The 22,934-nt window shown below is 47.0% G+C and overlaps 8 protein-coding genes across 8 annotated transcripts; 4 read left to right on the top strand and 4 right to left on the bottom strand.

Annotated features, from left to right (window-relative positions):
• Positions 1-493: 493 nt before the first annotated feature.
• BDW43DRAFT_307720 (uncharacterized protein) lies at positions 494-1,222 on the top strand (the record flags this gene model as incomplete). The annotated part of the gene is made up of 1 exon (XM_032046309.1): positions 494-1,222. The coding sequence occupies one exon, from the start codon at positions 494-496 to the stop codon at positions 1,220-1,222; it is 729 nt and encodes a 242-aa protein (XP_031904282.1).
• A 427-nt stretch (positions 1,223-1,649) lies between these two features.
• Positions 1,650-2,097, top strand: BDW43DRAFT_307719 (uncharacterized protein; the record flags this gene model as incomplete). The annotated part of the gene is made up of 2 exons (XM_032046308.1): positions 1,650-1,750; positions 1,821-2,097. 2 exons carry the CDS (start codon positions 1,650-1,652, stop codon positions 2,095-2,097), a joined length of 378 nt encoding a protein of 125 aa, XP_031904281.1.
• Positions 2,098-3,146: 1,049 nt separating this feature from the next.
• BDW43DRAFT_297748 (flavin reductase family protein) lies at positions 3,147-4,045 on the bottom strand (the record flags this gene model as incomplete). Its single annotated transcript, XM_032044445.1, has 6 exons — positions 3,147-3,248; positions 3,281-3,331; positions 3,367-3,627; positions 3,691-3,742; positions 3,806-3,935; positions 3,970-4,045. 6 exons carry the CDS (start codon positions 4,043-4,045, stop codon positions 3,147-3,149), a joined length of 672 nt encoding a protein of 223 aa, XP_031904280.1.
• Positions 4,046-4,999: 954 nt separating this feature from the next.
• Positions 5,000-7,914, bottom strand: BDW43DRAFT_265605 (Zn(II)2Cys6 transcription factor). The gene is made up of 9 exons (XM_032040799.1): positions 7,858-7,914; positions 7,673-7,795; positions 7,423-7,610; positions 7,196-7,330; positions 6,597-7,138; positions 6,262-6,535; positions 6,023-6,198; positions 5,784-5,970; positions 5,000-5,727 (listed from the first exon to the last, which is right to left on the bottom strand). Exons 1-9 carry the CDS (start codon positions 7,896-7,898, stop codon positions 5,300-5,302), a joined length of 2,094 nt encoding a protein of 697 aa, XP_031904279.1. The 5' UTR covers positions 7,899-7,914; the 3' UTR covers positions 5,000-5,299.
• A 2,171-nt stretch (positions 7,915-10,085) lies between these two features.
• Positions 10,086-12,224, top strand: BDW43DRAFT_297746 (uncharacterized protein; the record flags this gene model as incomplete). The annotated part of the gene is made up of 7 exons (XM_032044444.1): positions 10,086-10,114; positions 10,734-10,830; positions 10,895-11,201; positions 11,262-11,705; positions 11,762-11,868; positions 11,924-12,020; positions 12,091-12,224. The coding sequence occupies 7 exons, from the start codon at positions 10,086-10,088 to the stop codon at positions 12,222-12,224; spliced, it is 1,215 nt and encodes a 404-aa protein (XP_031904278.1).
• Positions 12,225-12,977: 753 nt separating this feature from the next.
• BDW43DRAFT_297745 (ATP-binding cassette long-chain fatty acid transporter PXA2) lies at positions 12,978-15,293 on the top strand (the record flags this gene model as incomplete). The annotated part of the gene is made up of 4 exons (XM_032044443.1): positions 12,978-13,487; positions 13,548-14,184; positions 14,242-15,139; positions 15,215-15,293. 4 exons carry the CDS (start codon positions 12,978-12,980, stop codon positions 15,291-15,293), a joined length of 2,124 nt encoding a protein of 707 aa, XP_031904277.1.
• Positions 15,294-15,996: 703 nt separating this feature from the next.
• Positions 15,997-19,075, bottom strand: glpV (glycogen phosphorylase; the record flags this gene model as incomplete). The annotated part of the gene is made up of 8 exons (XM_032046307.1): positions 15,997-16,404; positions 16,476-18,241; positions 18,304-18,381; positions 18,450-18,553; positions 18,619-18,680; positions 18,732-18,767; positions 18,833-18,845; positions 18,903-19,075. 8 exons carry the CDS (start codon positions 19,073-19,075, stop codon positions 15,997-15,999), a joined length of 2,640 nt encoding a protein of 879 aa, XP_031904276.1.
• Positions 19,076-20,835: 1,760 nt separating this feature from the next.
• Positions 20,836-22,515, bottom strand: gpaB (guanine nucleotide-binding protein subunit alpha gpaB). The gene is made up of 6 exons (XM_032039220.1): positions 22,208-22,515; positions 21,795-22,140; positions 21,614-21,742; positions 21,432-21,561; positions 21,141-21,379; positions 20,836-21,066 (listed from the first exon to the last, which is right to left on the bottom strand). Exons 1-6 carry the CDS (start codon positions 22,329-22,331, stop codon positions 20,967-20,969), a joined length of 1,068 nt encoding a protein of 355 aa, XP_031904275.1. The 5' UTR covers positions 22,332-22,515; the 3' UTR covers positions 20,836-20,966.
• Between the last annotated feature and the right edge of the window lie 419 nt (positions 22,516-22,934).

The raw sequence follows: 22,934 nt of genomic DNA, 5'->3' as shown, positions 1-22,934 counted from the left end.
ACTTTATTTGAAATTTTGAAATATACGCTGGCAAATTACGTAAAAATGTACTTTAAACATCAACCTTGGGTTTTTATTGACAGTTACTCTTCTGCCCATTCCGAGGCGTACTAGAGCCCTCTATCCCTCTATCGGTTCTAAGATGTCGAACCGCATCAGAGAGTACCTGAGAACATAATTACCGGCTGAGGTTTCCGATCGATCATATGGTATTGTGAGAACGAGGTCGGCTCTGATTTACCGCGTCCGAGATAGCTATATGTATACCCCGGATGCGGATATGAAGGGCTTCTATCCGAGAGCTAGCCGGGACCTTCAGATAAATCCACATGTACAATCGCGACGCGGATAGTCCAGCCGTGCCGCCATAAGAACAACATGAGCATTTCTCCCATATTTCCCTAGAAATGACTCTAGCATTCATCCGTCTCGTCCTCCGTAGTACCATCAAGAACACCCAATATACGCCCCATTCCACAAACCCACAGGAACAATGTGGTGGAAACGCACTCCAACAATAGACTACACCTCCCTCCCCTTCGAAATAGATTCAAACCGCACTTCAAATGAAGCCTCCGACCTCGAAAAAACCAATATCACCCACCTCCACACCAGGACCCGCCCCCATCGCCGAACATGGCTAACAACAACCCAAAACGCCCTCTTCCTCCTCGCCGGCCTCCTCTGCCTTTACATCTCCGCCCTAGCAGCCTGGCGCACAACCTTCCACCCCACCACTGGAATTCAAACCTACTACAAAAAAACCCTCTCATGCGGCAACACAACCGAAGAAGCCGAGTCCAACGGCTGTGAGTTCGACCTCCTGTCTCACAACTGGGTTCCCTCGCCCTGCGTTGACCATTATATCATGAACGAGTTCCGCAACTACGTCCGCAGCCCGGAGCGCAAATACAGTGCCTGGCCGTATTATGTGGATCGCGAGGGCAAGGACTGGATTCCTGATGAGAGGACGCTGGCGCTGCGGGCGAACCAGCATGTTGTTACAACACAGGAGGAGCATCTGGCTCATTGTGGGTTTCTCATTAAGAGAATTCATCGGGCGATGTTGGGAATTACGAAGGCGGATGATATTGTCTCTAAGTATCCGCATACGGTGCATTGTGTGGAGGAGTTGATGAGGGAGAAGAAGAAACCGCTTGATGTTCTTACGGAGGGGTACTGGGTGGGATTTTCGACTTGTACTGTTGAGGTGCCTCTGTGAGGTCTCTCGTTAGGGTTTGGGTTGGGTTTAGGGAGACTATGTATGTACGGTGCAGGGAGGGTGTAGGAAAATTGTATCTATCTGGTAAGCGATGCCACTGTCTGTGGCATACGAATTTGGTATTAAGCTGAGAATTAATCACATAAGGACATTCACTACTGACTGATTGATTAATATCCATTCTATAGGGCTGGTTGGTTACATTGGACGTGCTTTCCGGGTGGATTGTTTAATATTGGAAAAGGACACCGACGTAGAGAACATCGTATTAATCTTCATTTTCAAAACAATTAATAGAGAAGCAAAATCTGGGATATATAGATTATCCCTACAATGAAAATTAACCTCGCTCCAAATATCCTGCCGCCTAGCATTTAGTAGACATGACAACAGGGCATATTATCGCCTCACCCAACAGAAACCCGCCATGGGCACCAGATACATGGAAACGACAAACAAGAAAAGAGAAATTCTTCGCATTATGCCTGATAAGCCCGATGTTATGAAACTGAGAAAACAGGTGAAAGGGTGAATATCCAGTACTACACTATAACTTATCAGTATAAGGAATCAATGCTTACAACCTTTGTGCTCACAGTGCTCATTATGAGGGAGTGAAGCCGTTAGTCGGGGCTGGTAAGCTCGTTGATGGACGTGAGACTAATTCTATTTACTCGGTCTGTTATCATCACGACATCTTAACAAATTTCATCAACACCTCAATCAACATCAAACAGGCGCAATTCTCGAAACTCACCCTGAGGAAGGATGGGGACGTCCAGATAAAAGGTAGTATGACCATATATAGTGGTGGAAATGTGGATGAAGTCCGCGGGATTATCAAGAAGGACATATATGCGACTAGTGGTGTTTGAGACTTGGAGAAAGTCCAGATATTGCCTGTAACTGACGACATGCCTCTCATCGGCAGGGAGCAAAGGTATTATGATCGAGAGCCAATTTCTTAATGTCTGGATATTTATGTATTGCTTGATTACGGAGTGTTTCGTGATCATGTTATGAAGTAGGTAGTCTATACAAATATCGGTATTTAAAACGAATGGCTACTTATCGTCTCTATGGTATTGGATCTGGAAACCCACCAAGGAAAGAAGCAGTACCAGTCACACTATACCTTATCCCAGCTTGAAACAAAAGCATATTCCATTCAGTCCATCAGGGGAAGGGCCAATCTAATAGCCTTTCAGTTGGTGGTATCTGTTCGAGAGATGTTGGGTTGTTTAGCTGTGCTGGGCGAAACTAAAGCATAGCCCTAACTCCCAAACCATAGGTTTAAGTTGTGTTCTCTCCAGGCTCATATAGGGTCCTCGTGGAAGCGTTGGAGTGATACTGCTGTTCGTATAACCGGTCTTGTCGTTGGCAGGTATGGGTGCTTGCGTTCGACATATTATTGTTTCTTCCTCCGGTTCCATCATAACATACCTGAAAACCGGAGTGCTTTCTTTCCAATCCTTTATATCTCTGGCTAATGAGCCATTTTGGTTCACTGAAGTTATTGAGCTTCCCAGTTTTCTCGGTCTTTTGCCCTCTTATTTGCTGGACAGCCTCGTCATAGGCTTGGCTGGGATCATTGTCATCTTGGAGAATTGCAAAAGCAAGCAAATTACTAAGTACTACTGTTAGTAGATGCATTAACCTACTCAGCCTTGCGTCTTGCGACCAATTGACCAGAAGCACAGTCGCTAGCTACAAATAGTACTTCGCACCAAGAAGAGAAACGGTGTAACTCCGAGGGGAATTCCAACAGTGCTGAGATGACAAAAGTTCTATGTTCTAAGTCTAGAAGTTCACCTCAAAAGTTGAAGGGGGCCTCACAAAGATAAGAAAAGGGCGCCAGGGGATAGCACAACGCTAATCTATATACAACAAAGTCTATCCAACAAACAACCTCCCACCAACTCATCTAATTCTCACCCTCCTTCTCCCCATGTAGCCTACCCGACAACGTACTCTTCGGCACCTCATTACTCCATTTCCTCCTCGGCCGTTCAAACGTCGACACACTCTTCCATAAGAAACAACCCCCAACTGCCCTACCGGCCTCAATTTCTCAATATCAATATGACTAAAACCCTCGTTCGCAGCCCCCTCCCTCGCCCAAAACCGCGTAGCCTTAATCAAACCGTGGCAGCAATGCTCATCCCGGGCTGCTGATGATCCACAAACTCCTTAATATCAATCACCTTACCCTTTATATTAACCACAGACTCCTTAACCCGAGACGGCCTAACAGTCGTCGACGGCGCCTCATGCAGCCCCGAAACATCCCACTCCGAAACCCCATGCGGCGCATCAGTAGCAGCCGCATTCACAGCCTCAATCATCTCCTCAGAGACGGTGTTAATCACACACTTGCCCTTCTCCTTTAGATTGCGATACGTGTCCTTGACGCGGCCAGGCCGGGATGAGAACCCAACGATAAACATCGGCGGATCCTAGTCGATAACCTGGAAGTAGCTGACGGGGGAGAGATTCTTCTCACCCTTGCCGTTTACGGTGCTGAAGCCGAGGGGTCGGGGTGCGATCCCTAAGACGAGAAGCTAGTGATTGTTTACCATGGACCGGTCTGGTGCGTAGGGGTCTATTTCGTGGTGGTCGTGGGCTAAACTGGCGCCATTGTCGGGCACACCTTGCCCGTAGTCCCAGGTTGGGTAGGGGATTTGGTGGTTTCGATGGGCTTGGCGTGGTCCAACTCTGGGCCTTGGGCTTCAGCTTCGGTAAGTCACCTACTTCTTGGACTATTTTGCAGTTTTTTTGCCCAGTGCTTTGCTCACACTCTGTTGCTGCTGCTGGGGCTGGCATTGAGAAGCTTTGGCAGAGAGTTCTCAATGGTTGGAGAGCTGTGCGAGCGTGTGGAACTGGAATTAGGTTAACATTGGTTTTTTTTTTATTTTTTTATTTTATTTTAGTAATTGTGAGATTATGGCGGGAGAGCTTACCGTGTGGACAGGAGACGCCCGATGAGTCTTGATCGTATCATTTTTTGGTGCCATATCTAGGGTATAGTACAGGGGGGTTGAAGCTGTAGTTAAAAACAGGATAGATGTTGAGTAGTGTCTCTTCACCCCGATGGCTTCCGATAGCGTAGATAGGATTAAGGCATGCCTCTAGACTCTATACATTTACCCCGTTTATATCATCGCTCCTGCATTACTCATTGTATATGGTTCAAAATAAAACATGTTCTCCGCTCGTCCTATCCGCAGCTCGTCTTCTATCGGTCGTCTACACTATACAAGCTTTCTGAGCCCGTCTCTCAAAATTCGAGCCATGTCCACCACTGCACGCATGTTTACTTCAGTGACAAGCGTACAGTCTTACCGAGCATATCCTCGCGAGGAAGCCTCCCCTTAAGCGTATTCCAGCTTATCATGCTAATTTACCATCCAGCATTCGTACTCTACATACATTCATTCAATGCCTTGAGCAGAACCCAAACATCACACCAACAGTAGAATAAAACGCAGTCTCAAGCAATCAAAGCCGGTGGTCATGCCTGGCTCTTGGGTTAGATTCCAGCGGACGCCCAAGGTAGTCTAATCAACGGTTCAACCGTCGATAAAACCACAGCCATCATCCAGAATACGGAAGCCATCCGTAAAGAGACTGGCCCCGGACTGGACCGGGTTGTCAAAGTGGTTGTTAGCTCTCTTTGGATCGAGAAAAGCGAAAAGTTTCTTCTACTTCATTCAAGTAAGCTTGTATTTATCTCAGGATCCCGTAGGTTTATGTTAAAGATGTTAGTGCGACGCCTGACTTTGCTTCTGTGTATGATTCTGCTTTTCTTCATCGGCCTGCGCGCTCCACGGTGGAGGTATGGAAATTGCCCGCCGATGTCGATATTCAGGTGGATTTTATTGCTGTTGTGTAGGAACTCTTTTTCTCGAATTCCCAGTTGGCCAATTTTCTTGTAGTTGATATAATTAAGAGTACCATGAATTATCCAGCAGGGGTATGCTTTGACGGTAGCACAAAACGGGGGCCTTATTGGACAAAAGTCATAATCACAGAATGATAGTCAACGCTTTGCTTTTCCCATATCATATATCTTGCTACTCAAGCACCGATAGAGTTCATGATACTGTCCACGTCCAACTGGTCCGCTAAATCCAACAGCTCTCTTGGTGGAAGGCTCACAGAATGGTTGAGCGCTAACAGATCCCATTCGACTTCCTCCCCAAGATCCACCTGATCCAATGCATACCTATCGTCATGGTTATCTTGAATCACGTCTGCAGTTATTGGAGGAATTTCGTGGCTCTCAGACTTCGGCGTTAACGGTGCCAACATAACATCCAGGTGTTTCAGCTCCAGTTTCCGGAGTGGTGCCGCTATGTTACCCTTGATGATGAGTTTTTCAAGAATGCAGTCGAGATTGTCGCACCAAGACTCATTCTTCATGAGCGATGGTGCAATTGCACGGATTAAGTACAAGACAAAAGCCGATGAAAAGGCGTGTTCAACCTGAAAAGGCAGGAATGCATCTGTTGAGTTCCTTTAGCGTTGGAGCCTTAAACGAAGAATAGACAATAGTTCATACCCATCAGGTCGTCATCAGCTAGCGATCGAAGAGTCTGAAGGATTGTTTGAGCTGAATCGGCGCAACATTGCAGAAGGGATGCCACTGGTGGCGACAAACAAATGCCTTGTGACGATTCCCTCTCTTCGCTATCGATGTGCATATGGAGAGCACACATAACCAATGGCCTCGTCGTCAGGACCACACACTTAAGGTTCTTTAGCCAAAAGCATAGCACAAATCATACGTAGTATACTCACATGATGTTGGGCTAGCATCAACCTCACTACCATCTTCGAGCCTGGGCTAACCATTCCCTCAAAATTGCGATCCAAAAATGATGTGATATCACGAGATAGATCTGCTAGGGCATGAAGAATAGATTGTGTATCTCTGATCAGGTCTCCATTCGATGCAGTGTCCACCCCGTAGACCGCTACGTCATTGGAGTCAATCGACTTGCATAGAACTTGGTTGGGCACGATTCATGTGAGCTTACTTGTCAAAATTCGCGCCATGAGGCGAGCGAGTCGTACATGAAGTGTCAGATTGGTATCCTCTATGGTTGTCGCCACCTCTGCAGGCAACCTGACCGTGATATCCTCATCACGGATCGAGTTTGGTCCCCCCATCAGTGCAGAAAACTCTCTATCCAGCATGTATACAACCCAGAAGATAGTCCGACAGCGCTTAGAGAGTTCTTGTCCGCCGAGCTCCTCTGGTACGTGTCTGTGTATACCTTCGATAATACAACAACGTAAAGCCTGTCCAATCTGGATGAAAAGAATATAATAAGCAACAATGTCACTTGTGCCAGCTAGGTTTGAGACTCACGTGCTGGAACGCTGCCCTTCTCATATCAATCGACTGAAAATACAATGCTGCTAGACTCAAAGCTTGAATTGACGTCAAAGGGTCCTCATGTATGCCCGATAGATCGGGCAATAGGCCCATCGCCCTCGACGCATATTGATGCCCAGCCAGGGACCCCGATGGATTCTTGTTGGTGATAAACGCTTTTCCAAATGCAAGCACAAGTAAGTATTGGGCATACCATGACCTATACGAGGCAGCCTTCGCCCCTGGATCTCGGTAGAACTCGTGCAGATCTCGAATGTATGCCGTCTCATCAATCAGAAAGGACAAAGAACCGAGGTAGTATTTAGCAGCATTGTAAAGAAAGAGCGCGTAGTCTAGTGGCGGTAGATTAGTGACATCTGGAAGCTCTTCAGGAGGCACTTGCTTCCACTGCAATTTGAAAGCCATCCCATCTAGATGCCAGGGATCTGGTGCAGAGTTTGATTCAGTAACTCGCTTCCCTAAGAGAGCCAGGACTCGACGACAGAAAGACCACGAGGAAGACGGGCCCATATACCCTAGTTTATTGTTGTCAGCAGTGATTTTAAATAAGAATGATTGAGCCAAATGCTTACAATATCGACCGTCTGGTGTTGCAGCAAATGTCCATTCCTTTTTGTCTACGAGTGGGTTCTGCGAGAACTGGGCGTCAGGACAACCTTGCCTCTCTTCACTGGGATTCCTTGGGCCAAGGCTCCGTAGAGTGGAGTCTATTCAAGGATATTAGTTTGTATGTACTGTGTAGAGCGCCAGAAGCAAGACGCCTTTATGAGATTTTGGACAATGCAGAACATCCACTTACCATCGACCGCTGTCTGCCATCCGGTTCTTCGTCTGTCATCCGGCGGCAATGGCGTTGCATTGGAGATAGGAGAAAAGTGAATAGCTACACTTCCGGTCAAGGCAGGTTGATGTTCCGGTTGTACAGAGGTCGCATGCCGCACGGAAGTTGCACTCCCGGAAATTCGCTCCTCCAATTCCCTCAGATATCTGGCAATAAAAAGATGTTCATGTCAGTATGACAATTCTCCCGATGATGCTTGTTTTCTTACCGTTCGCTAACTGATACCCTGACCTCCTCCACAGTGAAGTGACAGGATCGATTGCTGCGAGTACATCGTGAGCAGGGATGTGATCCCGAACACTTGACCTTCATCGACCGACATCGTTCACATCTATTACGTATCTAGTCATTCATCTACTTCCTCTACACAGTGGATATAGAAGTGCTACTCACGCTCGGGGACTCTTTTTCTTAGGTCGGTCACTGGGAGGCATATCGGAGGCAGGCACCGATACTTCTCAGACACGTTGAATGATGGTATATGGTTTTTACCGGCAAGTCGGAATCCGCCTCCGACCTTTTTTCTACAATGGGGAAAGTGCGGGGTTGTCTTATCAGATGCTAGCCTCTCATTGGTCCTTCTACTAATAACACGCCGATCCAATCTCTCGTCTTCCTTAAAAAGGCAATTAGATGCGTGACCTGAAGTACCCTAACACGATTGATGCTGGTTAATGCTCTCTTGGTGGCAAAATTGAGCATTCAAGCAGTCAAAGTTTCGTAATAAAGATAACCATCTTATTTGATCTATACTCGTAGTATGTCACCCTAATTTGCCTAGAGAGTCTCCTCCACAACTCTTGCCGGATAGCAGCTACCATATGTTGTGTTCGCTCCACGGCGCCTCGGTTTTCAATTGCTTGACGGTGTAAATTTCCCATGCATTCCGCCACAGCACCCCATGTTAGGCACTTGAAAGCTTTTGGAAAAGGGACTTCTGCTGCGGAGGACTGCCATATAACATGTTACATACTTGTGCAGCAGCTCCCAGCTCAGCCCACCCGCCAGCTGCATGCGAGCCAGTAAGCAGCGACTCCGGCATTCTGGGTTGCAGCCTTAGCAATGCGTTAAAGCTCACCCATGTCTTTATTTAACGTGTGGCTGAACTACTCATGTATACATAAGGACTCGATACTTCCATGCACTGCCTCCCATTCGCTGACGTTAACAATGCTAATCCCTTCCTCGTCTTGAAACAAGCACAGCTATCTCGGCCGTAGTGGTCATGTTTGGTATCCCGTTTGCATTTTGATGATGGGCCGACAGAATACTGGCCCTTGATGGCTGGACCTCATAGAGATTGGTCGGGACCTTCGAATAACCCCAATGGTGATATTTGAACTGCTCGTAGAAGCCATTATTTCTCATTTCACCTCCAGGATCGGCAGGAATAAAAAACTAGTTAGTATTAGACATGCCATGAACATGGGACTTAACTTATCTTGCTAGAGCAGCAATGGCCACACAGGATGGTAGCCGCCCCAAGTTGATTGCAACCCACGACGCGTTTAGGTCAATCTGAAGCCGGCTTCGCAAAAGCGAGTAGACAACTCGAAGTATGACCAGAATACACCCTTCCATCTCCGTCTGCGCCCAGGTCGAGTTGGCGGGGCACTTGTACTACTAGTTCTGCAAGCATCTAATTTATGCTACTGCATATAACAATGGATAATCCCTGTGTATAGCCCGATGGTGCAGATAGTAGCGGCTATAGGCAAGAATTCAGGGCAAGGGTTTTCATGATATTTGGTGGTGTATGTTATCAGGTCATCAACCAGCACCGATAGATAGAGGAAGAAGAAGAACCCCCCAACCGTGAAAGACATAGCTCCGCTCTATATATCAATCAGCATTGAAACGATTCAATTAGCAAACTATAGAGATGGCCTACTTTGGTAGAAAGTCAAAACTTGCGCTTCCAGATGATTGCGAATATCTTGAACATGATCTCCAGGGAAGCGATTAAAAATACAGCATCCGCAGTCTAACAATGAAAACCCACAAGTAATATAAACAAATACATGAGCTATCCACACTGGGAGTGCTAGCGCGAAGACGCCTATGAAAGGAATGCCAGAATTATGCTGCTCAGTTAAACATAGCTTTTAAATAAGAAAGAAAAGACAAATAAAGGGTAGTTATCATCAAATCTCCAACTCAAAGAGTACTTTCAAGGCCGTTATACATTGTCCCGCAACTAGGCCTCGGACTTGCCCTCCGCAGGTGAGGAGGTTTAGACTCTCCGCGGGAGGACTGCATCAACAGCAGCATTGACTTGTTCAGGCGTTGCCAATGTATAGGTAGCCACAACATCTTTGTGTCGAGAGAGCTTTACTTGAGAGCGAGATTGCTTGGTTTCAACCTATATATATGGATCACCTTAGATATTGAAAACAGCTAGCAGTATTTGCAGACATACCTCTGGCCCATTTATCATGATTGGAATTGTGGCAGGGAATCGCTTTTCATTCTTTGGATTGTGTTAGTCAACTTAGCTCGTTCTTGAGAACCTTTGGACCATAGCTAAGCTGTAGGAAGTATCAGTATCGGTTACACATAAGTCCACCAATTCCTAGCTCACCCAGTTTTCATTTTCAAACTGTGGGGGATGCAAGGTAGTCATGTATGTACGTGCTGCTTCATTGATACAGTGAGCCTTGAGGGGGTTGAGACCAGTTGACCGGATTAAGGTAGGAAAGGGTCGCATCGTGATCAAAAAAATAGAGGCTCACGAATGTCTCCAGGCAATATTTCCATTGAACAGTGTCATTAAATCACAGATTTCCTAGGACAGATTCCAGTCACTGCGCTTTATGTATAGCCATGGGGAGCTGTAGACTCGTCCCGATCGTCGGAAGACGATCCCGAATACTCTATACAGCCATCCTTCGTTATGGAGAGCCTAGATCCCACATCGAAGCCTCAGGTATTCGGTGCATCTTTCCGACAATTAGTAGCATAAGAAATGGTCCAATCAGAGGTTTCCCTCCGGGCTGTCAGAAAATGCGGGGTTCTAGTGGGATCAGTAAATTAGAAACAAGTCAAGTTGAATACTCTATTTGAGGCAATATGTTGGTCTTAAAAGCATCTCTGATGGGTCACAAACGTTTGTCGAATCCAGTATTTGCGCATAATAGCCTGGCGGCAGACCATCCAGAACTTCAGGAGGCGCAAACGGATGCTTCCCAATCGCAAGGAACCCAATGGAAGACAGTGACCAGTCTACCGGAATCCAGAATACCCTTGTCCAAATCCATAATAGATACAAGCCCTCAAGGGCAGGATCTACCTCAGTCCATATGGTCACACAAAGGAATTCAAGAAACATGTTTGATGCGGTATTTTGTAGATGAACTTGCGCAATGGGTGAATGCCTACAGGGCTGATAACCGTAGTGCTAGTCGTGCAAGCAGCTAACAATGTTCTACAGTTTGATACATGTGATCCCTCCAAGCATTTCGCTCACGTCGTTCCGCAACGGGCAGAGACCTGCCCTGCGCTCCGATATGCCATGTTTTCCGCTTCCGCAAGACACCTCAGCCGACGGCAGCATGTACGGACCAACGAGGTCTTGTGTTTAGGCAAGAAACTGCCTTATCTTAGAGAGGATGCTGCCTTGGAGTACCAAAGTTTGTGTATCTCACAGCTCATGAGCTTGTCTGGGGACCCTTCCGAAGTAGCAGATGAGAACCTGTTGGCTGCAGCGGTAATCTTGCGCTTCTATGAAGAGGTAGACTGTACGTTCTTTTGTTATTGGCACCTCGGCAACGACGGTTGCTGACTTGGTGGGTTTATAGCACCCCTTGTAGGGGTCGACGATGAGACATACTTGCGAGGAGTGCAAGTATTTCTAGACGCTCAAGCTGCAGCCGCAGTCAGAAGTGGCGGTCTCCGACTAGCTTCGTTCTGGGTTGGCGTACGTCAAGAATTTCACACCTCATTCATCAAGCAGCGGGTCTTTCAGTTAGACCTAAGTCACTACGACAACACCACTTACAGGTTACTCGAGCAAGCGGATGACCCCACGTGGGCAAACCGAGTCATCCTGCATTGTGCCCACACGCTAATCTACTGTTACGGTACTCGGAGCCATACGTTGAAGGAATATGGACAGCTCTGGGACTATAGTCAGGAGTGGCAACGGATGGTACCGCCCACCTTCAACCCGATCTACAGTCGACAGCCGGAGCGTTCGAAGGGCGAAGTGTTCCCAGAATTGTGGTACTTAGATGATTGCATTGGTATGAGTGGAAGGCCCTTGTGCTGGCGACCATCCAGGGACTGATACCTTCCACAGTGACTGCCATTCAGCATTGGCACCTTGCAAGGATCCTACTTCTTGCGTTCGATCCCAGAGTTCCCCGCTTGGGACCCCGTCGAAGAGCAGCAGTCGGGCGAAGAGAGGTATAAACGGTGTCCATTTTTTTAGGTGTCATGGTCGCTTACATTGGACCTCCAGGCTGATATCAAGGAAAGCATGTTCATACTATGTGGCATCGCTCGGTCCAATAAGGCAGCTCCTGCTCTCATTACCGCATGTATGGGGGTTTCGATGTGTATAATACCCCTTGCAAATGAGAAGGCCATGTATATACAGTGCGTACCTTACTAACATTTAATGAATAGGTGGGGATCGGGTAACAGATCGTTTGGAACAAGAGGCCTTACTCGATATCTTGACGGCCACCGAAGAGACGCATGCCTTATCCACGATTAAGGCACAGATCCAACTTCGTGAGGCGTGGGGTTGGACCATTTAATGTTGATTATAACATGCTTCACCATATTATAGTCTCAAAGGAAAAGATGAACATTATTGGTTCTGCGTCTTCTCTCGGGACTTTTTCTTTTTTATTTTTTATTTTTTTTTTCATTTCTAGGAGATTTTACGTGATGGCATACCCCAGTGATCTTTTAAGTATAGAATTTTCCGACAGATATCTTGTGATGGATTGCCTACCCAGTTAGCCGTGAGAGTACAGATATAGATGAAAATATCACCAACTAGGCAATCCGGTTGACCTGGATCGACCAGGGGGTCGCAAGACGCATGGGTTCGAATCCCACTCTTGTCATGTCTTTTTACTCCATAGTAACTCTTCCCTTTTTTCTTCGTTTTTCCCTTTTTTTTTTTACCTCTTTTCTTTTCTTTTCTATCTTAAATTATTATACACATCTATGTATATTGAAAAGCCAATTACTATGAATATAGATATTCAAAGATGTGAGATTGTTGTACTCCGGACAGAACAAGATTCCTCGGCTTCCCCAGAAAGTCGGGGTGTGACCCATTCACATGTCATCTAACCTCTCTCTCCATCTCCACCTCTTTCTTTTGCCCTCGCTCACCTACCTAGTGACTCCATATTCCTTCTCCTTCTTCTACTTCTACTTCTACTTCTACTTCTACTTCTACTTCTTCTACTACTCACCCCCTATGGCCATGTTATCCCTAGTCGACTCTGGCTGAAATTAGTTCTGCCTCAGTTTGCGCGCAGCCTCCTCTTATCGCGATGGCCGCTCAGTCCAAGCTCCTTCCCCCCGAACGATCCGTTAAGCAGATCTTCTCTAGCCTAACAGCCCTATACCTGCGCCACCGTACTGGAATCTCTCGCACAGTCTATCTCTCCCTCTTTGCGGCTTTAGCGAAGCGCATTCATAATGCCATCTCCGAACAAAAAGCCGCGTCCCAGCAACAAGTCGAGCTGCGGAGGCGCCCAGGCACCAGCAGTCTTGGGGATGGTGGCGACCGACCGCGGAAAAAGGTTGGCATCAACCGCGAATTCTTTCGGAATCTACTTCGGTTGCTCAAGATCGTGATCCCCGGGTGGCGGAGCAAAGAGCTACGGTTACTAGTCGGTCACAGTGTCTTCCTAGTGCTCCGAACATTGCTCAGCTTATATGTCGCCGAGCTAGATGGGAGATTGGTCAGCAACCTAGTTAGAGGGAGGGGGAAAGACTTTCTACTGGGACTTGTGTGGTGGATGATTGTTGCCGTACCGGCGACTTTCACGAATTCCATGGTATGTCATACGCCGGTCTTACCTGAGCTACATCCGCTAACAGTTTTGTGATTGGGCTAGCTTTCTTATCATCAATGTAAACTCGCCCTCAATTACAGGAAGCGCTTGACGGATTACATCCATGACAAGTACTTGAGCAACATGACCTTCTACGCCATCTCTGCTCTGGATGATCGGGTCAAGAACCCCGATCAGCTCATTACTGTAGATGTGTCTCGTTTCTCTGATAGCCTGGCAGAGCTCTATTCCAACCTCGCCAAACCGATCCTAGACATGGCAATTTACAATTATTCCTTGTCGAAGAGTGTGGGCGGAGAAGGACTGTTTATTATGAGTCTATTGGTTCAATTATCAGCTAACGTCATGCGTGCACTTACGCCACCATTCGGAAAATATGTTGCGGACGAAGCTCGCTTGGAAGGAGAATTCCGGTTCCTTCACTCCAGGCTGATCGACTACAGTGAAGAAGTTGCCTTGTATCACGGCCATGAGGCCGAAAAGGATACTCTGGACAAAGGTTATTTCACGCTGATCAAGCATGTGAATCGCATCCTGCGGAGACGCTTATACCATGGCTTCATGGAGGACTTTGTTATCAAGTATTTCTGGGGCGCCCTGGGTTTGATCTTATGTAGCATTCCCGTTTTCTTCAGAATCCCCGGCCAGATTACCCAGACCATGGGAGATCGTACTGAAAGTAAGCGTGACGACTATGTCAAATGTCCTGGGACTAAGCTAACATTATTTGAATCAGGTTTTGTTACGAATAGGAGGATGTTGCTTTCCTCTTCGGATGCATTCGGCCGTCTGATGTTTTCTTACAAAGAGATCTCTGAGTTAGCCGGACACACAGCCCGTGTTTCGTCATTGCTGGAGGTCATGGATGACCTATTGGCTGGACGTTTTGAAAAGAAGCTGGTTTCTTCCGCCTCGACCGAGGAGAATGCAGCTGTCTTGTCCGGCCGGGGAGAGGTAGAGGAGGGCGACTCGATCGAATTTACCGACGTCCCGATCGTGTCGCCAAACGGAGACGTTTTGGTGCGGAAACTGTCATTCACCGTGCACCCCGGTGACCATCTACTGATCGTGGGTCCAAATGGATGTGGAAAGTCATCTTTGTTTCGAATTCTCGGTGGCCTGTGGCCTGTCTACGGAGGCAAAGTGAAGAAACCTCGCTTCGACGAAATCTTCTATATTCCGCAACGACCATATCTATCCCGCGGCACCCTTCGTCAGCAAGTAATCTACCCAGACGGGCTTCGCGAAATGCGCGCCAAAGGTATTACCGACGACGATCTCTATGATATCCTCTCCATCGTTGAAATTGCATCGGTCGTGGACCGTCCCGACGGTTGGGATGCGGAGGAGGAATGGCGCGACGTGCTCTCAGGCGGACTCCAACAGCGTATCGCCATGGCCAGACTCTTCTACCATCGCCCGAAATTTGCCATTCTAGATGAATGCACCTCATCGGTGACCCTTGAGATCGAACGGGTCATGTACGAGACCGCCAAGAAGCTAGGTACAACCCTGATGACCGTCTCGCACCGCCGCAGTCTTTGGCAGTATCACAAGAAGATCTTGCAATTCGACGGCCAAGGAGGCTACGTTTTCACCGGACTAGACTGGGAGCGAAGACTGAAACTTGAAGAGTAAACACCCTACACTCCGAACCCCTTACAATAACTACAATAACTATATAACGCTGACTAACCTAATTCCTATAGTGAGAAAGAAGAGCTGGATCTTCACCTCCGCGCCGTCCCAGAACTGCAAAAACGCGTGGCTGAACTGAGTGCTTCCTAAGCAAGCCAAGTGGCCACCATATATTTACCCCGTTACATATTTGTCCCTTGGAATTTCGGGACAGCAAGTCCTTATTTCCTCCCACCTGAATACATGGTATATGAACCACCTTTCTTTTTAACGTCGAGCATTTGAGCGAATGTACAGATGTACGTCTAGTGATGGTAAGCATTGTTAGCTGGGCTGTGGTTTGTTCCATAGATACTTGTACTTCGCGCTCGTCTTATTCACTATATAGCATCTGTAGTGGGTCAATTGAGGATAGAATATAAGAGGAGAACTATACTATAGCTCTATTCACTTGAATGATCCGGCAAGGACACAGTCACGAGTCGTCTCTTCTTCCCTTATACTGTCTCCACTATCTGCATGTTAGTTTTATGGAATCGTGATAGATCCGAACAGGTATTCAAATGGTAAAGAGAGTCATGTCATAATTAAATGGGCCCCTACTGTGCTAGGCTGAGCATGTAAGTAACTATCAATGTATGGCCGTAAGCTGTATGCAGTAATTGCTTTATCGTCTTTTCCGCCTCAGGAACATGTATATCGTTCAGCACTTAGAAGTGGCGATGTAAACTAAAGACATGCTAGACAGTGGTTTGAAACTTAAAACCCGATAAGAACTGAAAGAACAGTGGAAAGCATAATGGAAAAAGAAAAAAAAAAGGCAGTGTTTCCGGGCTTGAATGTATGTAATCAATCAGTCCTTCACAGCGAGAGGCTCTACATTCCAGATACCGTCCGCATATTCGTTGATCACCCGGTCTGTAGAGAAGAAGCCCATGCGTGCAACACTACTAATGGACTTGGCTAGCCACTCATCTTGGTTCTTGAATGCTTCGTCTACCAAACCCTGTGTTGTGATATACGAGTTGAAGTCATCAGATACAAGATAGTAGTCGCCGTGCTCTTCAATGGATGCAATGAGCGCAGAGAAGTCACCAGCATCGCCGAATGTGCCGCTTCGGATTGCATCGAACACCTTGGCAAGATGAGGGTCGATCTGGAAATCGCCATAGAAGTGTCGGTGACGGAGATCTTCGACATCTTCAGCTAAATTGCCGAAGAGGAAGATGTTTTGTTCACCGATCTCCCGGGTGATTTCAATCTATACGGAAAGCACAACAGGTCAATCATAATGGTTTTCTGTAGATCAAAGAGCAAAGGAGTCAAACTTACATTGGCTCCATCACATGTCCCAATGATAAGGCCACCATTAAGGACAAACTTCATGTTACTAGTACCGCTACCTTCAGTACCAGCGGTCGAGATATGCTCACTGATATCAGAGGCAGGGCAGATTATCTCTGCCTTGCTAACATTGTAATCCTGAACAAAGATTACCTTCAGGAGATCGCCAATATCCGGATCACTGTTTACGACAGATGCCACATTGTTGACGAGGTGAATGATAGTTTTTGCCATCCAGTACCCCGGGGCTGCCTTGCCACCGATAATGGATACTCGTGGTTGAACTTTCTTTCTATCCTCCGGAGACATGGACTTGATAGTCAGATAGCGATGGATCACACCAAAGATATTGAGCTGTTGGCGTTTATATTCGTGAATGCGCTTGACCTGAATATCAAACAGGGCGGTAGGGTTGACTTTATAACCGGTAGTGTCTTTGATGTGCTTCGCAAGACGGATTTTGTTTGCAGTCTTGATCTCCGCCCATTCCCTTCGGAAGTTCTTGTCGTCAACAAAGGCTTCCAGTCGGTCTAAAAGTGTCAAATCTGTCAAGAATTGGTATCCACCGAGCTTAGTGGCAATCAGGTCCGACAACCGTGGATTAGCCTGGTGCAGCCAGCGGCGTGGAGTAATTCCATTCGTGACATTGGTGAATTTATCAGGTCCATATATCTGAACAAAGTCTTTGAAGAGCGTTGTCTGTAAAAGGTCTGAGTGGAGTTCCGCGACACCATTGACTTTGTGAGACCCGATAATTGCGATGTAAGCCATGCGGACCATCTTCGGGTGGGATTCTTCGATGATTGACACCCGTGACAGCAAGTCTCTGTCATTGGGAAACTTCTTCTCTACCGTTTGTAGGAAGAATAAGTTAATATCGAAGATTATCTGCAAGTGACGTGGGAGAAGCTTTTGCATGAGAGGGACCGACCATTTCTCCAGCGCCTCCGGCAACACTGTATGGTTAGTGTATCCAAAAGTACTGGTCACGATGCTCCAAGCCTCATCCCACGTGAGACCTTCCAGGTCAACTAGGATGCGCTGAAGCTCGACTATAGCCAGGGTTGGATGTGTATCATTGAGCTGGATCGCTATCTGATCTGGAAATTCACTCCAAGCTCGTTTTGTCTTCTTAAATCTCCGAACAATGTCATGTAGTGAGGCAGCACACCAGAAGTATTGCTGCTTCAATCTGAGCTCTTTCCCCCTCTCAAGGTTATCATTTGGATAGAGCACCGCAGAAATAGTTTCTGCGCGTTGCTGTTCTGCCACAGCATTCTCGTAGTCACCAGCATTGAACTTTTGGAAATCGAATTCTCCACTACTTGCCTTGCTTGACCATAACCTGAGATTGTTCGTTGTAGATGTTCCGTAACCAGGAATAGGTACGTCATACGCTAACGCTTGGACAGTTTCGCCATCTTGCCACGAATGGACAGTCCTACCATTTTCATCTTGGTATTTCCTCACCCAGCCATAAAACTGAATATCGACAGTAATTTCATGCCGAGGAAACTCCCAGGGATTGAAATCGAGCCAATAATCAGGAACTTCCACTTGATAGCCATCTACAATCTCTTGTTTGAAGATCCCATATCTGTAACGTAGCCCGTAGCCCCAAGCTGGGTAGTTCAGTGTTGCCAGGCTATCAAGCAGGCATGCCGCTAAGCGTCCTAAACCCCCGTTTCCGAGAGCGGCATCATGTTCCTGATCGATAACATCCTCGATCCGGAAGCCGAGATTGTTCAGGCCCTCTTAATTATGCAGTTAGCATCCATTCCTTATCCCACACTGATTTAGTCAAGTCTTCGCCTACCTCTAGCAGCGTCCTTCATGCCAACATTAAGCATAGCATTATCCAGCGCCCTACCCATGAGAAACTCGAGTGAGAGGTCTAGGTGCTGGTTAGTTTTGTGTCCCAAGGAGTGTCATGTCCAGAGACATGCTCCAAAGCACACTCACAGTATACTCTCTTCTGATCTGCAGACGTTTGCCGTTGTTGGGTCTTGTTCCAGTCGATGATCAGGCGGTCACGGAAGGCAAGCGCGGTTCCCGAGTACGCAGCACTGTTGTTGTTATTGGGGAGTTCAATCTTAGAAAGGGAAGAATGCACGGAGCTATATGAACATACAGTTCATCGCAGTTGTAAAGCGAGCGGGCCAAGGTTGTTTCGACATGACGAACCAACTCTTTCTATATTGTGGTCAGGAATTTCTTAAAGCATTTCGACAGACGTTTATCTACTTCAAACTCATCTTTGTTCGTAAAGCCATTGGCCGACTGCCGTCAACATGATTTAGTACGAAGACAACGAAGTGGGGTATCCTTCGGTATGTCCGTCTTACATGCTTTCTCCAGCTAGATACGAACTTCAATCAGACTGGATCAGCAGACCATGTTACGCAAGCCACTTACGCTTCTCTTAACGGCTCGGGGATGCTGGCCTCGACACTCTTAATCTCCGCTGGTGCTAGGCCGGTATAAGTCCGTTTGTGCTTTGGGCGGCTAAACCCTGGACCGATAGGACCCTGGAGCTCTGAAACGGGAGCACCAACGGATGGTTTCCTCTCACGGCGTGCTTCAGACATGGTTGTTTCGGTAGAAGGGTGATATGCAGGAGGGTACGGTAAAGATGGAAAGCAGCTGGCAATAGGCAATTGGGAAGAAGGAAGGTTGATGGAGAATGACGAGCTCCCTCAGCCAACTTAAGTAAGAGGCGGGAATGGAAAAGGGATTCAATCGATGGAGGGGATGGTGGAAGAAGCACACAAGGAAGAGGGGAAAGAAGAGGTCAGAGCTTTTATTTACTCGAACTGCAAGCACACCCCGTGACAGGATTCGAAATGGGACGATGTTCAATGATCCTAGCATAGAATAGGACTAGTCATTTCAAGTAATCCCAGCATGAACCGGTTTCAATCCCTTCCAGATAACCAAAGCAAACCTCCGCCACCTGTCTAGACCATTGTGGACTACCGGCTTATTCGGAACTTTTTCCAGCCGTATCACCTGTTGGATAGTACTATATTCATATATATGTTTTGAATGATCAAAGTATAGGTACACAAAGTATAGGTACGGAGTACACGTGGGTAAATAAATCTATTTCAATTGACGGAAGTATTGACTGACGTAAACACCGTCTGACACCCTCCATTTCTTTATGCGGGGATGCATAAGAATCAACCCTAATCCTGCCTATCCAACTGAAAGAAGTAATAAATAGGAGTAGCTTCACTGACATCTGTCCGTGCGGTACACATCAGACCTCGCGTATAAATACTCCCCGCAGAATATAAAAGAAAAAGAAAAAGAAAACTACGCTTCTACAATCACCTCGCGTTTAAAACCCCGCCTTTCGAGCTGTTCGTCCTACCGATTACTAGGTGGTCGGACTTTCTACCAAAGAGGGGTTTGTCTGCCAATGTAGTGCTGAGAGAACAAAGGTTGTGATTATATAACCGCATATATAAAACTGAACATGATAATGATACTATTCACACACTTCCACCCAACCCACTGGCGCGCTTGATGCCAGTGGCTCTATCGTGCCTGCAGAATCTACCACATTCAGCCCAACACCACAAGAGGTCGAAAGAAGAACCCAGATTTTCCGCACAGGCCCATGGTCCGGTGCTGCCCAACTCTCGAGGGGATTATTCGTAATGCTGTAATAGCCATCGGCTCACATAATCTTTCATAGAGGCAAACGTCTGGAGACAGAGGGTGAGACATATCCCAAACAACAAAACCTACTCAACAAAGGAAAGGAATTCCGGTAAAGCGAAAGAACCAAGTACTAAAACATATTAAAGCGCTGAAAATTGAATGGTATAAGTCGAAACGACGGCGAGTTAGCCGCCCCACCCCCAAAATTGGCAAGGGACCGCTGTTAGATGCATAAGAGTAAAACGGACCAGCAAGGGAAAGGGGGTTGGCAAGCGGGAATGAAAGAAGAACAGCGAGATGAGAGAGGATATCAAGAACCCTGGCACGAATTATATGCAAGTCGTGCTGAGGCCAATAACTTTTCACTTTGAAACAAGATGCTCATAGAAATCCAAACCAAATGAAAAGGGCCAAGCCGTATCAATAATTAAATGATGCAGATAGATAACCCACATCTCCGCCCCCCCACCCATCAACAACCCGGAGAACTTCCCAAGATAAAAAAAAAATAAATAAAAAAGTAGCCAAGAAGATATGAAAGACTCCATGCCGCAAAGTCCCAATGGCTATGATCCAACCAAGCGCCTAGCATACTGAACTGGAACGAAGCTAGCACCGTTAACGCCGATGCCTATCCACTAAACACAAGTGAGTATCAAGGGGAAATTATAAGAAAGAAAAAGAGAGAAAGAGGATAGAAAGAGCGTCATGGCTGTCGGAAACAAATGTGGCTCGGTCAGCCAGTGGTCCATCAAGGAAGCACAGAGATCGTGATCTGACTCGAAATGCCTGCGAATGAGGTAATCTCGTCTACAAGATGCCTGAATCCTTCAAAGCATTTTGTAGAATCGTCTCCTTCACCGCAGCGAATACTAAACGGATATTGGTTGTGTCGGTAGCTTGTGTCAAGCTTCGAAGATAAAAGGTCAGCCGCAAGGCACAAATAGACAAAACAGTTCCACTCAAACATGGTGGGGCCCTTACTGAGGATAGAGATTCAGATGTGCTCGGTTAACCTGGTTGAACCTCCATAGCAGATATTTAGCGGCGCGGTTCACGTCATTACCACCAGAGTAATCAGGGAAGTAATTACTCAAGGGGGACCGAGGGAGCTTTTGTCGGAAAAGATCCACCTTGTTCAGGAACAGGATAATGCTCGTTCGCATAAACCACCTAGAGTTTACTACGGAATCGAACAACACTAAGCTTTCCATCATCCGATTCTTCTGAAGATTAGCACCCCGGCTGGCCAATTTATATGTGAACACCGCTTACCTGGTTACTCTCCTCCAGAAGTACTTGATCGTACTCGCTTAATGCTACGCAGAATATAATCGAAGTGACATTTTCGAAACAATGTATCCACTTCTTCCGCTCGCTGCGCTGGCCACCCACGTCAAACATGCTATATGGCTTGTAAGCGATGTCGCAGATAGAAATAGGATGAGATGTCATACTGTATGCTCAGTTGGCCCATTGTGAACCTAGTTTCATAGATACCGGTGGTCTTCGTTCGTGCACGAAGCACGTCGTTTACATCGGGTATAAAATCTGGGGATGCGATCCGCTTTGCTTCTTCGAAAAAACTAACAACAGGTGGTCAACGCGTGACACAACTCAGGGAGAACCGATGCTTACTATGGGGCAGAATCCATCAAGTAGAACTCATTCTGATGTTCCAGCGCCGTGGATGTGCACGGATCATTCCAGATGTATGTTACCGCTTCCCCTACCTTAGGATCCAACGTGGTGTGCGGATCAGGGTCGAGATTATAATCGGAAATGAATTGAACGTAGTCACGGACTTTTTGGCTCGAGGGTTCGAGGGAGAATTGGTGATAGGCTCCTACGAGGGACTTGGCGCAATCTAGGAGGTTTTTGCAGACAGTCAGGCGATACAACGCTAGTTCCTCCATTGTGTAGCCGTTTTGATGGATAATCTTCATTTGTTTGACAATTGTCGATTTACCGCTTTCTCCGGACCCTAGTACAGGCAAGATACAGTCGTCAGACACGGAGGGACTCCATGCTCATAAAATCGCCGAACGTACCAAGCAGTAGAATCTTGCACTCTCTCCGTAATCGCCTAGAATCCTCCTCTAGCTTGCGATCGATCGCCTGGCTCCTCTTCTTGGGCTCATCGCCAGCCGGCTCCGAGCTTACACATGAACCCATCTCGAATTATGTTCTAGACAGCGAACGACTGAACCATGAGCTGCCTGCGGAAGTAAACGGCATCAACCTAACACAGACCCGACACCTTCGGGTTAATCGTCACTAGCTTGCTCCTTTATCGCTTGGAAGGAACACGGATGTACTGGAGCGACTACCGATCAATCAAGGGTTTAACCAAAAAGAAAAATGGAAAACAGTAATTTTTTGGACCAAAGAGAGCCAAAAAAAAATTTAGAAAAAAAAATTTATTATTTGCGATCGACGATAAGAGACTTGACAAGGAATCGAGGGTTGGCACACAGTGGCAGCGCTACAGCTGGTCTCGGATGAGGGCCTGAGCGACTGCGAGATCCCGGGGGCGGAGATCAGATGCTCGTGACGCAGGAGGTGAGACTAGGGCGGCGGAGGGGACCGGTAGAGAGGAAGAAGACCAAGCGCCTTTATCGTACTCTGGATGCCAGAGTTAATAGGGTGAGTTAGGATGAGGGGTGACTGGATTCAACTGCGGAGCAAGACGACGTGGGAGACTGACGAGCCGACGCTAAAAAGGGTAGCAAAGGTCGATTGGGGGATGATGTGGGAAAGTGGACGGATCTCGAGTGA

This window comes from Aspergillus alliaceus, assembly GCF_009176365.1.
Source record: "Aspergillus alliaceus strain CBS 536.65 unplaced genomic scaffold BDW43scaffold_6, whole genome shotgun sequence".
Taxonomy (NCBI): domain Eukaryota; kingdom Fungi; phylum Ascomycota; class Eurotiomycetes; order Eurotiales; family Aspergillaceae; genus Aspergillus; species Aspergillus alliaceus.
This window is presented reverse-complemented; position numbering and strand designations above follow the sequence as displayed.

Coding starts and splice junctions, on each gene's coding strand:
- BDW43DRAFT_265605 (XM_032040799.1), bottom strand. CDS start 7,898: ATGCCTCCCAGTGACCGACCTAAGAAAAAGAGTCCCCGAGC. Junction 7,139..7,195: donor AACACCAGACGGTCGATATT/GTAAGCATTTGG, acceptor ACAATAAACTAG/GGTATATGGGCCCGTCTTCC. Junction 6,536..6,596: donor GAAGGGCAGCGTTCCAGCAC/GTGAGTCTCAAA, acceptor CTTTTCATCCAG/ATTGGACAGGCTTTACGTTG.
- gpaB (XM_032039220.1), bottom strand. CDS start 22,331: ATGGGTTCATGTGTAAGCTCGGAGCCGGCTGGCGATGAGCCCAAGAAG. Junction 21,380..21,431: donor TTCTGGAGGAGAGTAACCAG/GTAAGCGGTGTT, acceptor AATCTTCAGAAG/AATCGGATGATGGAAAGCTT. Junction 21,067..21,140: donor CATCTGAATCTCTATCCTCA/GTAAGGGCCCCA, acceptor TTATCTTCGAAG/CTTGACACAAGCTACCGACA.